This window comes from Emys orbicularis, chromosome 13, assembly GCF_028017835.1.
Source record: "Emys orbicularis isolate rEmyOrb1 chromosome 13, rEmyOrb1.hap1, whole genome shotgun sequence".
Classification (NCBI taxonomy): domain Eukaryota; kingdom Metazoa; phylum Chordata; order Testudines; family Emydidae; genus Emys; species Emys orbicularis.
This window is the reverse complement of record NC_088695.1, coordinates 686,965-704,534: the sequence shown is the minus strand read 5'-3', so window position 1 is coordinate 704,534 and position 17,570 is coordinate 686,965. Positions and strand designations below refer to the sequence as shown.

Genomic DNA, 17,570 nt, shown 5'->3' with positions numbered 1-17,570 from the left:
GGGAGGGGGAGATCCCGAGCGGCCGCGGCGCGGGCGCTGCTTCTCCCCCTCCCTCCCTCCTAGGCTTGAGAGCCTGGGGGGGGGAGGCAGGGCTGGGGATTGGGGGAAGGGGCGGAGTTGAGGTGGGGCTGGGGGTGGGGTAATTAAAAAACGGGGGGGGGGGACCCCTTTATGCAAATAAAGGACCTCCTCATTCCCGTAATTTTGGGCTCAGAAAGCCCTCGGATCCAAAAATATATGCAGTCCGCAGGTCTGTAGGTACCTGAGACAATGGTGGTCCTGGGTCAGCCCCAGACAATATTTGACCTTGTCTGCAAAAGTCCTGGCCTTATTTAAAATGATTTAAAAAAAAGGCAAAGCCAGCAACAAGTTGGAACTGAAAAGGAAAACCCCCCAGTTCTGCATTCCCGGAGCCAGGGCCGGAGAAGGATGGGTCCTTCCGCTGTTCCTGCTTCACAGAGAGACGCTCACGTATTACACGTGTGCTGAGAGTCTGAGACTCAACGCTCAGCTTTGTGCAGAATTTGGGGGGTTGGTGGGGGAGGGGAGGTTTGACACACCACATTCAGGGCAAATCTCGGACCTGAGCTCGACCAGAGCACGGAGTCTTTTCCTCTGAAAATCACCATTTTGGGATTTGCTTTTTCCAAGCAGGGCCCATTTGCCTCTCAGATGGGGGTGGAGTAGCCCATAATTCCCCGCTGCGGGGCTCCCCCGCCCCCGTCTTTGCCTGCTCACTGGGCTCTGTGCCGGTTCCTGCTGCTGGACAAGGGGAACTGCCCATCCCTGATGCAGGCAGCGCGGCCCCCGCAGAGACGAGACACTGGAGTGAGTCGGCCCCTTGGGAGAGAAGTTGAGGCAAAGTCCCGGCTGCAGAAGCAGAGACGCAAACGCTGCAATCAGAGAGCCTGAGGCCCAACACCCCCAGGAGGAAACTGCTCTAACGACCAGGGCAGGAATCTCCCCCGGGGCAGGGGGGAGTCAGAGGACAGAGATCGCCCAGCCAGCGGGGTCAGCGTCACTCTGCCCCTAGCACTGGGGTCCCACGCTCCGGGGGTCTGTTCCCAGTGACGAGCTGGAGGCAGAATCTTCTCTGATCTATGATATGGAGAGAGAAGAAAATCGTTCCGAGGTGGTGTTAGCTCTGGGGATCCCAGCTAGGGAAGGGGGAGGGGAATTCAGCTCTGGGCGTCCCCCACACCGCACCCCACGCTAACTCCTCTCTATGGAGCGACCTCCCCCAGGCTGGGAATGGACACGGGTTCGAACCCCAAACGCAGTGTGTGACCCCAGTCGTACCCACCCCCGACAGACACCGCCGGGCTCCAACTTTTCCCTCACACTCGGAAGCTCCCGGACGGCTGGTCTGGCCTGCAACGGGCCCTTGGAGTGACGACTGTGACTCACGCCGCCCAGCCCCATCAGTGCCTGAATCCCTTCTCCCCTCATGGGGACCCCCTGCACCCATAATGCACTGGGGCGCTGGGCCCTGTACCCTGGATTTACTCACTGGCTGCTGGAGCGTAGCCGGGATTCATGGGGCAGAATGAAACACAAGCAGAGAATGAGGGTCAGTGCAGGGGAGCAGGGTCACCGCTCCCCCACGGTGATCCCTCCCCCCCTCCCCCAGACACAGGGCTCCCCGTGACCCTGACTGCACCTCACCCAGGCCAGACCCACCCCAGTGCCCCCCCCCAGCAGGGCACACGGTGCCCAGCCAACGACAGAGCCAACTGTGCCCCCAGCTGTGCCAGGTTACAGTGATCAGCCCTGCCCCATGGCCCTGCCCCACCTCTCCTTGGGGGGCAGTGGGAGGAGCCATTCCCCCTTGGGCTGGCTGGGCCGCCCCACTCCCCAGACCTCCCCACATCCCGGCTCCACGGGGACTGGCTCTTACCTGCTGATTTTCTCCTCCACAGGATGACGCCAGCCCCTACAGCTCCAGCCAGAACCAGCACGGCCAGGACGATGGCGGCCAGGACCCCGGGATGCAGGGGGCCCTTCTTCCCAGGGGCTGTGGGATGGAGAAGGGCCCAGGTCACCGAGGGGCGCAGCCACTGGGGCATCCTCCTGGGGCAGCCACAGGCCTTTGCCTTGAACGTCTCCCCGAGGGCGTCTGCAGAGACCTGGCCCCAGGGAAGGGGAAAGGCTGAGCCGGGAGGGGGACGGGGATGGGACACAGAGGGTGGGTGCTCTGCCGGGCACTGCCAGACACACACGCCACACAGCAACCAGGCCCTTCCCTCATAACATCATCAGCCTGTGGAACTCACTGTCACTGCATGATGCCATGGCCAGAAACTTAATGAGATTCTCTGAGGGATCGGCCATTTCTGTGGGTCACACGAATACCCAGAGCTAGACGAATTCGCTCTGACAATGGGCAGGGATATTGACTTTCCAGTGGCCCAGCCTCACCCCATCTCTGTAATTCCCATGGGGCTGTGCCCCCAACCCCTGGGCCCTGCCATTCACCCCCCTTACCCCAGACGAGCATGGGCTCCGGCGGGCTGCTGTGCTCCACCTGGCAGGCGTAGCGGTGCCCGTCCTCCTGCTGCGGGGAGATCTCCAGGGACGACTGCGTGTAGTAGGTGCCGTCGGCGTTGGGCAGGATCCCGCTGGAGCCCGTCTCCACCAGGATGTCTTCTCCGTCCCGCACCCAGGAGACGTGGATGGGACGCGGGTAAAAGCCCCTGGCGCGGCAGGAGAGGGTGACGGAGCCGTTGGGGGTATCTCTGTGGGAAACTGAGACTTCGGGGGACACTGGGGGGAGACACAGCATGTAAGCCACATGCCAGGGACTGGGACCATATAATAGACAGAAGACAAAGGCCCCCCATTTGTCGATTACTCACGTGTGTGTGAGACCTGGTCAGCACCCGTTTACACTGATTTGTAAATGGAGCTAGTTAATCTGGTGTAAATCCACTTGTGACGCTGTATGGAATTGTGAGACACTTTATATTATTAATAATACCAATATTATTGTAAGCAGAGTCAGGATGAGCTCTACCCTGACATCTGGTGGTGAATTGTGGCGAGTTGTGGAAAAGAACTTCAGGGGCTGATCTTGTTTGCATAGGTACACCCACCCTGCCTAGCCTGAGCCCACGGCATCCCAAATGGTCACTTTGACTGCTGTGGGATCCCCAGTTTCTCTGTTATTGGGGCAGGAAGAATAAAGTGTTGTTACCCTGATTATGTGACTCAAGGGCAGTAGAACTGTACTTGGCATTTTATGATGGAGAGACTCGCCATCAACTAAGTAGCACTTGCTAGACAAGGAACATGGGTTCCAAAACCCAGTGACTTGAGAGAGGCTGGGGACAGGCATTTGTACTTGATGGTATGGGCCCCCTTTGAGGGCCTAAAACACCAATTGCACCTCTTCCTTTCTCCACTGGGGAATATCAGTGCTAATCTTGATTCTATTAGGAGTCTAGTTACAGGCTGCTGAGCTGAATTCACCTCGGGCCAATGGTGCACCAGCACTGAGACTCCCCTACTACAAGCTGAATTCACTAAAGAGCTGAAATCACTGAGTGCTGTGTTAAGTAGTGGGGAGCCTGAAAAGATATATGGCTGGTGGAGCGGAGCAGTTGGCGGGACAGCTGGAGTGGCTCACGGGACGGTTGGTGGAGAAGAGCGGCTGGTGGAGTGGCTCACGGTGAGGGCTGCAGCAGAACCCCATGGAGAGGCGGGACAGTTGGCCTTGGACCATGTAAGGTGCCCCTTAACACCCCTGCGGTCCCCTCATTTCCACCCAGGATGGGAGGTAAAACTCTGCAGATAAACTTTTAAACTCTGGGGCTGCACTGACCAGGGACAGAGACTTTTGGGGTATTGGACTTTTGGGACTTTGGGTGATTTTTTGGATTGCTGGACTTAAGACCCTGAGGGGAAAAGGATACTGCCAAACTTACTTGGCGGGGGAGGGTGTGTGTTTTGCTCATGGTTTGTGTTATGAATCCTGTTTGTGGTGTTTCCCCAACATAATGCCGCATTGTTTCCCTCCTTTATTTAAAGGCTTTTGCTACACTCAGACTCCGTGCTTGTGAGAGGAGAAGTATTGCCTCTTAGAGGCGCCTGGGGGATGGTATGTAATTGTCCCAGGTCACTGGGTGGGGGCTCAAGCCAGTTTTGCATTGTGTTATTGAAAGGGAACTCCTAGATACTGAACCCGGCCTGTGTTGCTGCCAACTCAGACGGGCAGAAGGATTACATTATAAAATTGCAATAAATCATGCCAGATATGCCATGTAAGGTGTTAGAACATAAGAACATAAGAAAGGCCGTACTGGGTCAGACCAAAGGTCCATCTAGCCCAGTATCTGTCTACCGACAGTGGCCAATGCCAGGTGCCCCAGAGGGAGTGAACCTAACAGGCAATGATCAAGTGATCTCTCTCCTGCCATCCATCTCCATCCTCTGACGAACAGAGGCTAGGGACACCATTCTTACCCATCCTGGCTAATAGCCATTTATGGACTTAGCCACCATGAATTTATCCAGTCCCCTTTTAAACATTGTTATAGTCCTAGCCTTCACAACCTCCTCAGGTAAGGAGTTCCACAAGTTGACTGTGCGCTGCGTGAAGAAGAACTTCCTTTTATTTGTTTTAAACCTGCTGCCTATTAATTTCATTTGGTGACCCCTAGTTCTTGTATTATGGGAATAAGTAAATAACTTTTCCTTATCCACTTTCTCCACATCACTCATGATTTTATATACCTCTATCATGTCCCCCCTTAGTCTTCTCTTTTCCAAACTGAAGAGTCCTAGCCTCTTTAATCTTTCCTCATATGGGACCCTCTCTAAACCCTTAATCATTTTAGTTGCTCTTTTCTGAACCTTTTCTAGTGCTAGAATATCTTTTTTGAGGTGAGGAGACCACATCTGTACACAGTACTCGAGATGTGGGCGTACCATGGATTTATATAAGGGCAATAATATATTCTCAGTCTTATTCTCTATCCCCTTTTTAATGATTCCTAACATCCTGTTTGCTTTTTTGACCGCCTCTGCACACTGCGTGGACATCTTTAGAGAACTATCCACGATGACGCCAAGATCTTTTTCCTGACTCGTTGTAGCTAAATTAGCCCCCATCATGTTGTATGTATAGTTGGGGTTATTTTTTCCAATGTGCATTACTTTACATTTATCCACATTAAATTTCATTTGCCATTTTGCTGCCCAATCACTTAGTTTTGGGAGATCTTTTTGAAGTTCTTCACAATCTGCTTTGGTCTTAACTATCTTGAGTAGTTTAGTATCATCTGCAAACTTTGCCACCTCACTGTTTACCCCTTTCTCCAGATCATTTATGAATAAATTGAATAGGATTGGTCCTAGGACTGACCCTTGGGGAACACCACTAGTTACCCCTCTCCATTCTGAGAATTTACCATTAATTCCTACCCTTTGTTCCCTGTCCTTTAACCAGTTCTCAATCCATGAAAGGACCTTCCCTTTTATCCCATGACAGCTTAATTTACGTAAGAGCCTTTGGTGAGGGACCTTGTCAAAGGCTTTCTGGAAATCTAAGTACACTATGTCCACCGGATCCCCCTTGTCCACATGTTTGTTGACCCCTTCAAAGAACTCTAATAGATTAGTAAGACACGATTTCCCTTTACAGAAACCATGTTGACTATTGCTCAAGAGTTTATGTTTTTCTATGTGTCTGACAATTTTGTTCTTTACTATTGTTTCAACTAATTTGCCCGGTACTGACGTTAGACTTACCGGTCTGTAATTGCCGGGATCACCCCTAGAGCCCTTTTTAAATATTGGCGTTACATTAGCTAACTTCCAGTCATTGGGTACCGAAGCCGATTTAAAGGACAGGTTACAAACCTTAGTTAATAGTTCCGCAACTTCACATTTGAGTTCTTTCAGAACTCTTGGGTGAATGCCATCTGGTCCCGGTGACTTGTTAATGTTGAGTTTATCAATTAATTCCAAAACCTCCTCTAGTGATACTTCAATCTGTGACAGTTCCTCAGATTTGTCACCTACAAAAGCCAGCTCAGGTTTGGGAATCTCCCTAACATCCTCAGCCGTGAAGACTGAAGCAAAGAATCCATTTAGTTTCTCCGCAATGACTTTATCATCTTTAAGCGCTCCTTTTGTATTTTCATCGTCAAGGGGCCCCACTGGTTGTTTAGCAGGCTTCCTGCTTCTGATGTACTTAAAAAACATTTTGTTATTACCTTTGGAGTTTTTGGCTAGCCGTTCTTCAAACTCCTCTTTGGCTTTTCTTATTACACTCTTGCACTTAAGTTGGCAGTGTTTGTGCTCCTTTCTATTTGCCTCACTAGGATTTGACTTCCACTTTTTAAAGGAAGTCTTTTTATCTCTCACTGCTTCTTTTACATGGTTGTTAAGCCACGGTGGCTCTTTTTGAGTTCTTTTACTGTGTTTCTTAATTTGGGGTATACATTGAAGTTGAGCCTCTATTATGGTGTCTTTAAAAAGGGCCCACGCAACTTGCAGGGATTTCACTTTAGTCACTGTACCTTTTAACTTTTGTCTAACTAACTTCCTCATTTTTGTATAGTTCCCCCTTTTGAAATTAAAGGCCACAGTGTTGGGCAGTTGAGGTGTTCTTCCCACCACAGGGATGTTGAATGCTATTGTATTATGGTCACTATTTCCAAGCGGTCCCGCTATAGTTACCTCTTGGACCAGCTCCTGCGCTCCACTCAGGATTAAATCTAGAGTCGCCTCTCCCCTTGTGGGTTCCCGTACCAGCTGCTCCATGAAGCAGTCATTTAAAGTATCGAGAAATTTTATCTCTGCATTTCGTCCTGAAGTGAAATGTTCCCAGTCAATATGGGGATAATTGAAATCCCCCACTATTATTGGGTTCTTAATTTTGATAGCCTCTCTAATTTCCCTTAGCATTTCATCATCACTATTACTGTCCTGGTCAGGTGGTCGATAATAGATCCCTAATGTTATATTTTTACTAGAGCATGAAATTTCTATCCATAGAGACTCTATGGAACCTGTGGATTCGCTTAAGATTTTTACTTCATTTGAATCTACACTTTCTTTAACATATAGTGCCACTCCTCCCCCTGCACGGCCTGTTCTGTCCTTCCGATATATTTTGTACCCCGGAATGATTGTGTCCCATTGATTGCTCTCAGTCCACCAGGTTTCTGTGATGCCTATTATATCTATATCCTCCTTTATCACAAGGCACTCTAGTTCACCCATCTTATTATTTAGACTTCTGGCATTTGTGTACAAGCACTTTAAAAACTTGTCCCTGTTTATTAGCCTGCCTTTTTCTGATGTGCCAGATTCTTTTTTATGTGACTGTTTATCATCTGATCCGGCCCTTACATTATACTTTTCAGTCCTCTGCTCCTGACTATAACCTGGAGATTCTCTATCATCAGACTCTCCCCTAAGAGAAGTCTGTGTCCGATCCACACGCTCCTCTGCAGCAGTCGGCTTTCCCCCATCTCCTAGTTTAAAAACTGCTCTACCACCTTTTTAATGTTTAGTGCCAGCAGTCTGGTTCCACTTTGGTTTAGGTGGAGCCCATCTCTCCTGTATAGGCTCCTCCCATCCCAGAAGTTTCCCCAGTTCCTAATGAACGTGAACCCCTCCTCTCTACACCATCGTCTCATCCACGCATTGAGACTCTGAAGCTCTGCCTGCCTACCTGGCCCTGCGCGTGGAACTGGGAGCATTTCTGAAAATGCCACCATAGAGGTCCTGGATTTCAGTCTCTTCCCTAGCAGCCTAAATTTGGCTTCCAGGACATCTCTCCTACCCTTCCCTATGTCATTGGTACCTACATGTACCACGACCACCGGCTCCTCCCCAGCACTACACATAAGTCTATCTAGATGCCTCGAGAGATCCTCAACCTTCGCACCAGGCAGGCAAGTCACCATACGGTTCTCCCGGTCATCACAGACCCAGCTATCTACATTTCTAATAATCGAATCTCCCATTACTAACACCTGCCTTTTCCTAGAAACTGGAGTTCCCTCCCCCGGAGAGGCAACCTCAGTGCGAGAGGCAACCCCAGAACCATCTGGAAGGAGGGTCCCAACTACGGGAAAGTTTCCCTCTGCTCCCATTGACTGCTCTACTTCTCTGGGCCCTTCTTCCTCCTTAACAGCACAGGTGCTGTCTAAGCGGAGGTGGGACAATTCTACAGTGTCCCAGAAAGCCTCATCAACATACCTCTCTGCCTCTCTCAGCTCCTCCAGTTCCGCCACCCTGGCCTCCAAAGTCCGTACATGGTCTCTGAGGGCCAGGAGCTCCTTGCACCGACTGCACACATACGCCACCCGCCCACAGGGCAGGTAATCATACATGCAACAGTCGGCGCAATAAACTGGATAGCCCCCACTCTGCTGCTGGGCTTCTGCCTGCATTGTATCCTAGTTAGTGAAAGGGTGGTTTACAGAAGGGAGTTTTGGAATGTGGTTATTGACAATGTTATGATTTGCGGAGGATTATAATCTTGTTTATATGTTTGTATCATCTTTGTATTGTGAGTTATAGATTTGTATGGTTTCAAAACCTGGTATATCAAAATTTGTGCTGTGTTTCTGGGTGACGCCCCCAGACAGATTGGCATCAGCACTAAGCCTGCTAGATGGCCCACCAAGGGACATCAGCTGTACAATGAACCCATTGAAAAAATCCAGGGACTGCACCGTATGAATCAGCGGGACATGTCGGGGCTGCCTATGGACACAACACTGCTAGGAACCTGATATATGGACTCTGAAGTCCTAGGTGTGTATCTGATTGCTTTACTGTTCAACAACTTTCTTTTCTTTTCTTTTCTTTTCTTTTCTTTTCTTTTCTTTTCTTTTCTAATTAACCTTTAGTTTTTGACACTAAAGGACTGGCTGGCAGCGTGGGATTTTGGGTAAGATCCAACCTAATAGTGACCTGGTAATGTGGCTGGCCCTTTGGGGTCAGAAGAACATTTTGTATAGTGAGCAGAGTCTTTAAATAACTTCTCGCTTTACTGGACCTAGGTGCTGATTGGGAGCCTGTAACGATGCTGCCTCTGGTGGGACACGACTGAGAGTATCAAATCAGGACAAATTGCTTAGAGCAGGGCAGTTACAGCCCAAAGCTGGAATTCCTTCACCAAACCAACCAGACTAAGAGGACATTGGTCTCACCCCACTGGCTAACCACCAGTCACACAAGCAATTCCCTTAGACACTCCAGTTTCCCAGTATCCCCACCAGTACCACTTGTTATGGGGACGAATGGTTATGAAAACCAATATCCCAGTAAAAGAAAAAAGGTTCTCCTGATCCCAAAGGACCAAGCCCCAGACCCAGGTCAATATACAAATCAGATCTTACCCACAAATCACGGTTTTGCCAATCCTTTAGAATCTAAAGGTTTATTCATAAAAGGAAAAAGATGTAGATGAGAGCTAGAATTGGTTAAATAGAATCAATTCCATACACTCATGGCAAAGTTCTTGGTTCAGGCTTGTAGCAGTGATGGAATAAACTGCAGGTTCAAATCAAGTCTCTGGAACATCCCCAGCTGGGATGGGTCATTCAGTCCTTTGTTCAGAGCTTCAGTTTGTAGCAAAGTCCCTCCAGAGGTAAGAAGCAGGATTGAAGACAAGATGGAGATGCTGCTGCTGCCTTTTCTAGTCCTTTTGCCATGTGGCTTGTGCTTCCTTTGTTCCAACCACAAGCCACCCAGCACATGGCATGGAAAAGTTCTGTCCATAGGCCTGTCCCTGCCTTGCTGAGTCACCAGGTGTATTTGCCTTTTCTCAATGGGTCAGTTGTGTAACTGATGGTCCTTAATAGGCCACCAAGCAGGCTAGGCAGAGCTGATGCCAAATTGTCTGGGGTGTCACCCAGAAGCATAGCACAAGTTTGAAATACAGACAGTATAAAGCCAATACTTATAACTTTCAATACAAAAATGATACATGCACCCAGATAGCATCATCATTACCAGCCAATCATAACCTTGGTTGCACCAATGATCTGTGACGTTATTGACATGAACGGTTAGAACAAGAGAATAGGAATGCAATAAAGGGGGCTGTGTGATTTCTTTTTTCAGCTTCTTAATAACCAGTGTGGGGACTCAGAAGCACAGTTTATTGAATCTAACTTCAGTGTTAATGGCCAGTTTGGGGAGAATCTGCTCTTCTTTTTGCAGCCTGTCCTGAGCTTGGCATTTTCAGTGAGGACTGCCCTAGACACCCAGCTCACACCCCTCTGCAGACTCACTCAAACTGCTCACATTGGTGGTAGCTGAACTGGGTAGTTACCAGAAAAGGCCTGGGCCTGGGTCTCCTTCGCTGCGTGCGATCCCGTGCTATAACACGGCTACGCCCAGACAGGTTGTCACTGGGCCACCCAAACACGCGTGTGCGATTTAGGGGCTAAGGGCCAGATTTCCATATGCCCCTCGGTGCCTAACCCCGGTGATCTCATGGGGAGTCAGGCGCCTCCGTTCCGAAATCCAGCTGGCCCCTGTCTGCATCGTCAGGCGCTTAAATCTCTTTGTCACACGGCCCTGAGTCCCTGTCCCCATCCATGTCTCTGGCCCTCGACTGTGGAGGTGCCAGCGCTGGGCACAAAACCTTAAACAAGTTTTTATTTGTGTAATGACAGCGTCATCCCCCTCCCCCGCCCCGCTTCCTTCACACTCACAAGGGGCTGGGCCTTTTCCAGACCGAACTTAGGAAAATGAATCAACTCACAGCCCAGAGCTGGAACGTTTCAGCCTGAAAAGGGAAGATTGAGGGAGCTGGAAGCCAACGGGAAAGGCCCTGCAGAACGGAGACGCCCAGGCAGCCAGAACTGACTAATAACCCGTCTGCACCAATAACAACCCGTAGCTCTTGTCATTGGTCGATCTCAAAGCGGATTACAAAGGAGGTTGGTGTCATTATCCCCATTGTACAGATGGGGAAATGGAGGCACCGAGAGGGGGAGTGACTGACCCAAGGTCACCCTGCAGGCCAGTGTCAGAGCTGGGAATAGAACCCAGATGCACTGACCTGTGACTCCGGACACTATCCACTAGGTCACACTGCCCCTTCCAGACATGCCCAAGTCCCATTGGTGTCCCTGTGCCCCGTCCCCCCAACCCATTGCTCCCCACTGCTCACTCACCCTGCTGCTCCAGGACCTTTCTCCCCCGATGCACCAGGTTCCGCAGGGTCCCCAGGCACTCGGACTGTAGGAAATGCTGGATGTACTGAGTCCAAATCTTGTCCCCCGTCTCCCAGCGCTGCTTCATGAGAACAGCCAGCGGGACAGCCGCGACCCACGTCCCCGTCTGGTTGTCAAAGCTAATGAAGTCCCTCCCGTCGTAGGCGTACTGGAACCTCGGGTCCATGGGGGCCTGGTCACTCAGGGCACAGCCTGTGTGAACCTGAGTAGTGTGAATCCCTGTGCGGGAGGGAGAGAGCTGAGACCCTGCATTGAAATCAGGGAAATGTGTCTGGGAGGGGCAGAGGGGGCTCGGACGGACGGTGACACCAGGGCTGTCATAACTATAAAGGGAAGGGTAACAGCCCTCCTGTGTACAACACTATAAAATCCCTCCTGGCCAGAGACTCCAAAATCCTTTTACCTGTAAAGGGTTAAGAAGCTCAGATAACCTGGCTGACACCTGACCCAAAGGACCACTAAGGGGACAAGATACTTTCAAATCTTGGTGGGGGGAAGGCTTTTGTTTGTGCTCTTTGTTTTGGGGGTTGTTCACTCTTGGGACTAAGAGGGACCAGACATCAATCCAGGCTCTCCAAATCTTCTGAACAAGTCTCTCATATTTCAAACTTGTAAGTAACAGCTAGGCAAGGCGTGTTAGTTTTATCTTTGTTTTCTCAACTTGTAAATGTATCTTTTGCTAGAGTGTTTATCTCTGTTTGCTGTAGCTTTGAACTTAAGGCTAGAGGGGGTTCCTCTGGGCTCTTTGAATCTGATTACCCTGTAAAGTTATTTTCCATCCTGATTTTACAGAGATGATTTTTACCTTTCTTTCTTTAATTAAAAGCCTTCTTTTTAAGAACCTGATTGATTTTTCCTTATTTTAAGATACAAGGGGTTTTGGATCAGTGTTCACCAGGGAATTGGTGGAGAGTCTCTCAAGGCTACCCAGGGAAGGGAGTTAGCACATTTGGGTGGTGGCAGCAAACACAGATCTAAGCTGGTAGTTAAGCTTAGAAGTTTTCATGCAGGTCCATACATCTGTACCCTAAAGTTCAGAGTGGGGCAGGAGCCTTGACAAGGGCACTGAGAGATGAGAAATGTGGCTGTGGGGGGGTGGGGTCAGAGGACACTCGGCCGGTAGGTGACACTGGCACTTTACCGTCTCTGACCGTGCGTCTGGCCTCATGCAGAACTAGGGAACAATCCCAGAGGACGCTGAGGAGCTGGAGGGGTCAGAGCAGACCCACGGGAAGGACTGAGGGTTTGGGATCCTGCCAGACAGTTACTGAGCTCCTGGAGTCTCTCCAGCGGTGAACATGAGAGTTGCCATCCAGGGGTGAGACCAAGGTCTGACAGTGACCAACACCAGAGATTCAGGGTGTTAGGATATAGATATTCAGGCCTGTCTGTAAAGGCCTATACTTTAAGAATTTAGGTGTATTCTTATCACTTAGCTAGTTATAGAGGTATAAAAGAGAGAATCAAAATCACTCTCTGTCTGTGTAAGGGACAGTCTGAGGCTCTGTTCTTAGGCTAAGTAAGGCCTTTGGTCAAGCAGCAATTTTGTTGGGTGTAAACCAATTAAGGTGGTGGGATATAATTGGTTAGCTAATCATGTTACAATATGTTAGGATTGGTTAGGTAAATTTCAGTAAAGTAATTGGTTAAGGTCTAGCTAAGCAGAACTCAAGTTTTACTATATAGGCTGCAGTCAATCAGGAAGTAAGGGGGAAAATGGGAACAGGGATTGGGGGTGGGGGAATTGGGATCATGTTTTGTTAAGGGGGGAATGGGAACAGGAACAGGGACACAGGCAAGGCAAGGCTCTGTGGTGTCAGAGCTGGGAAGGGGGACACTCAGGAAGGAAATTGGAATCATTGCTTGCTGGAAGTTCACCCCAATAAACATCGAATTGTTTGCGCCTTTGGACTTCGGGTATTGTTGCTCTCTGTTCATGCGAGAAGGACCAGGGAAGTGAGAGGGTGAAGGAATAAGCCCTTTAACACAGGGGGAGTGCACAGAACAGGGCAATTCTGGAGTGATCCACCCCTGTCTTCCCCTCCCGGCTTCTGGCAGGCAGAGGCTCAGGGTCACCCCAGGCATGGGGCTCCATCCCTGGCCATCTTGGCTAATAGCCACTGATGAACCTACCCTCCAGGAACTTGTCTAGTTCTTTTTTGAACCCAGTTATAGTTTTGGCTTTAGAACATCCCCTGGCAACAAGTTTCTCAGGGTGACTGTGTGTTGTGTGAAAAAGTACTTCCTCTTGTTTGTATTAGACCTGCTGCCTGTTAATTTCATCAGGTGACCCCTGGTTTATTATTGTGGGAAAGGGTAAAGACCACGTCTCTATTCACTTTCTCCACCCCAGTCATCATTTTATAGACTCTATCATATCCCCCCTTAGTCGTCCTTTTCTAAACCGAACAGCCCTAATCTTTTTTCTCTCTCTTCATATGGAAGCCGTTCCATACCCGTGATCATCTTTGTTACCCTTTTCTCTGAGCCTTTTCCAGTTCCACTCTGACCTTTTTGAGATCGATGACCAGCTCTGCACACAGTATTCAAGATGTGGGCACACCATGAATTTATATAGAGGCATTATGACATTTTCTGTCTGACTGTCTATCCCTTTCCTAATGGTTCCTGACTTTCTGTTAGCCTTGGGAAAGGCTGTTTCTGCAGAATTATAATTTTTCATGAGAAAATTTCAGTTTGGCCAGAAAACATTGATTTTCTGTTGGAGAAATTGAAAGGGAAGATCCCGGGGCTGCCCGGCTCCCTGCCTGGGATTCTCCCGAGATGGAATTTCTGAAAAATTTCCTTCCCATGGAAACCTCCCATTTCCGACTTCCCTTCCGATTGGGAATGAAAACACTCCCGGGAATAACAAATTTTCTGTGGGAAGAAAACTCCATTTTCCAGCCAGCTCTGGTTTGGGCAGCACCTGGCCCAGCGAGGCCCTGATCCCCAGTGGGAGTGATTCTGAGCGGGCAGCTCTCGCGTGTCCATTAATAACAACAACTCTCAGACACTCACCGCCCGTCTGGTTGTGCTGCTGCATCCACCTCTTGGTAAGGACTTTACAGTCCTCCTCATGCCCCCAGAACTCCCGGGTCTTTTCCTGGAGATACTCAGTGCCCAGGGCCTGTTCTGCCCACTCCTGGGTGGCTCTGACCTCTCGCGTGTCACTGCTGTAGTGCGCGATCTGAACGTCATCCACGCTGGTGATCATGATGAAGTGATGAGTCCCATCTTCGTGGGTGACTCCTGTGACTAGCAGGGCCAGGCTGTGGTGCCCTAAAGCAACAGGAGCGAGGTTGAGTTAACCACAGACTTCTTCCTTTGCCCAGGGGACACCAGGGTCACCCAATGGGGCCCATCAGAGACCTTCCACCCCCAGCCACGTCCCCCTGCCCTCAGCCCCATCCTGGGCGAGAGACAAGCTGGGATCTGTCAGTGACTCACCCGGCGTGGAGCCGAGGGGGAATCAGGAAGGACGAGGTCTCAGCCTGCGCCTCTGAAAGCCCACGGCTTGTTTAGGGGGGTCAGACATTGGTGGGGGGTTCATTGCCCCCTTAAGACCTCCCTCCCCGCCCGCCGAATGGGCAAATGCTTACATCAGAACCGGGGGTGTTTGTGGCCTGTGTACCTGTCTGTGTTGTGTGTGTAGGCTGTGTATGTGTGTGATGTCTCCCCTTGTGTACGTGTGGGGATGGAGGGGCATGTGTGTGCAAGGCTCTTCGTTGTCCGTTTTTACTGATTTTTACCAATAAATTCCCGGGTTTGACAAAAGCCGTTATTTGGTGTTTACTCATTTTCAACCCAATTTTGGCTCACTCAGGCACAGGGAAATACTGATTGTGGTAAGAAAATCCAACCCGTGGCAGCAGGTCGATGTGTCTGTGTGAATAATAAATTAGTCTAAGTGTCAATGCGAGGCTGCCTGTTAACGTGAGGCAACGGAGAGGAAGTTGCACACACCCACACACGTGTACATACAGTTACTGTGCAGTCCATGAAATAAACCACAGCATTAGATTCCTTTCACTTTAAACACTCAGACTTTTCTCTCTTTGTTGCTTTTTTTCCTGCCCTCCCATCTCCCAGGTGTAACCCCAAGTTTTCTTTCCACCTTAGCTGAGCCTGGTCCCCCCTCACCCTCCATCCGGGCTACTGCACAGCACTGCCAGAGCCGGGGTACCAGGGGTAACCGGAGCTCACCCGCTTCTTATGAGGGAACATGGAGTTTCGCTGAGGTGAGGTGACCCACTGCTGTATTTACCATGACACCACTGCCCACAAGGGTCGCTGTGCTGGTCCCCCTCTGCACCATGGGTCGGGGGGTGTGTGTCTTGGGCTGGCATGTTGGGGACTTCTGGCAGGCCCCCAAAGAAGGACAGGGGTTGTGGGGGGCTCACGCCCATGGAGGAGAATGGAGCCGAGGGGCTGGAGGGTTAAGGAGCAGAGCCCTTGGCAGCAGGCCTTGCAGAAAGTTCTCGCTGGCAGGTCATTCCCCCCACCCCAGTGTTTCCAGCTGATTTTCCCTGGTCTGCCTCCCCCCAACCCCCCCAGGTGCTGCTAGTGCGGCTAGTGCCTGACCCCCTTCACCCCGGCTCTACTCACCATCAGCCATTGCTGCCCCCAGCACAGCCCCAGGGCAACACCCAGGGCCATGGCTCCTGCGCTAGATCAGGGTTTTTCCCCACTCTGGAGAGGAACAACCCTGCCAGCCCCTGGGAATCTGCAGCCCTCCCCCCACCACACACACACTGTCACTTTCCCAAGTGTTGCCCATCACAAGCCCAGCAGGCCAATCAGAATGCGGGAAGGGAACTTGCTGGCAGTATCCAGGCAGAACCGGGTCTGGGATACTCAACGGGTAGTGATCAATGGTTCCATGTCTAGTTGGCAGCCGGTTTCAAGCGGAGTGCCCCAAGGGTCGGTCCTGGGGCTGGTTTTGTTCAATATCTTCATTAATGATCTGGAGGATGGCGTGGACTGCACCCTCAGCAAGTTTGCAGATGACACTAAACTGAGAGGAGAGGTAGATACGCTGGAGGGTAGGGATAGGATACAGAGGGACCTAGACAAATTAGAGGATTGGGCCAAAAAAAAAATGATGAGGTTCAAAAAGGACAAGTGCAGAGTCCTGCACTTAGGACGGAAGAATCCCATTCACTGTTACAGACTAGGGACCGACTGGCTAAACAGCAGTTCTGCAGAAAAGGACCTAGGGGTTACCGTGGACGAGAAGCTGGATATGAGTCAACAGTGTGCCCTTGTTGCCAAGAAGGCTAACGGCATTTTGGGCTGTATAAGTAGGGGCATTGCCAGCAGATCGAGGAACATGATCGTTCCCCTCTATTCGACACTGGTTAGGCCTCATCTGGAGTGCTGTGTCCAGTTTTGGGCCCCACACTACAAGAAGGATGTGGACAAACAGGAAAGAGTCCAGCGGAGGGCAACAAAAATGATTAGGGGGCTGGAGCACATGACTTATGAGGAGAGGCTGAGGGAACTGGGATTGTTTAGTCTGCAGAAGAGAAGAATGAGGGGGGATTTGATAGCTGTTTTCAACTACCTAAAGGGGGGTTCCAAAGAGGATGGATCTAGACTGTTCTCAGTGGTACCAGATGACAGAACAAGGAGCAATGGTCTTAAGTTGCAGTGGGGGAGGTCTAGGTTGGATATTAGGAAAAACTTTTTCACTAGGAGGGTGGTGAAGCACTGGAAAATGTTACCTAGGGAGGTGGTGGAATCTCCTTCCTTAGAGGTTTTTAAGGTCAGGCTTGACAAAGCCCTGTCTGGGATGATTTAGTTGGGGATTGGTGCTGCTTTGAGCAGGGGGTGGGACTAGATGACCTCCTGAGGTCCCTTCCAACCCTGATATTCTGTGATTCTATGGTTCTATGACATTATCAGGGCTGCAAACGCTGCAAACCACAGCATGAGCGACTTCCGCAGCATCCCCTAGGCAGCTGATGGCAGAGCCAGGGAATGAGCCCATATCTCCCCGAGGACGTTCCCGAGATCCCACGGCAGCAGGGCCCTGTGATCACCAGTCTGCCCCATACGATACCAGGCCAGAGAACTGCCCTATGTAATCCCTGGAGCAGATCTTACAGTCAATCAGCCAGTCCTGGTTCACAAACTGCCAGGGATGGAGAATCCCCCATGCCTCTGGGGCAGATGTTCCAGCGGTTAATTCCCCTTGGGCCCATGTGCCCTCTCCCGGCAGCCCCGTGAATCTTGGCAGAGAAGTGCAGCTGTTATTGCTGGCGGGAGAATTCTCCAGCCCCTCCAAACCCCAAGTCCCAGGCTGGGCTGGGCCCGGCACAGCAGGGGGGCTCGTACCCAGCCCACACTTCTCAAAAGGGC

The 17,570-nt window shown here is 50.5% G+C and overlaps 1 protein-coding gene across 1 annotated transcript; it reads right to left on the bottom strand.

The window, feature by feature from the left end:
* Positions 1-734: 734 nt before the first annotated feature.
* LOC135888113 (class I histocompatibility antigen, F10 alpha chain-like) lies at positions 735-15,825 on the bottom strand. Its single transcript, XM_065415918.1, has 6 exons — positions 15,816-15,825; positions 14,229-14,489; positions 11,148-11,426; positions 2,485-2,763; positions 1,861-2,014; positions 735-870 (listed from the first exon to the last, which is right to left on the bottom strand). Exons 1-6 carry the CDS (start codon positions 15,823-15,825, stop codon positions 735-737), a joined length of 1,119 nt encoding a protein of 372 aa, XP_065271990.1.
* Between the last annotated feature and the right edge of the window lie 1,745 nt (positions 15,826-17,570).

Coding starts and splice junctions, on each gene's coding strand:
- LOC135888113 (XM_065415918.1), bottom strand. Junction 11,427..14,228: donor GCAGCACAACCAGACGGGCG/GTGAGTGTCTGA, acceptor CCTCCCGCACAG/GGATTCACACTACTCAGGTT. Junction 2,764..11,147: donor AAAGGTCCTGGAGCAGCAGG/GTGAGTGAGCAG, acceptor GTCTCCCCCCAG/TGTCCCCCGAAGTCTCAGTT.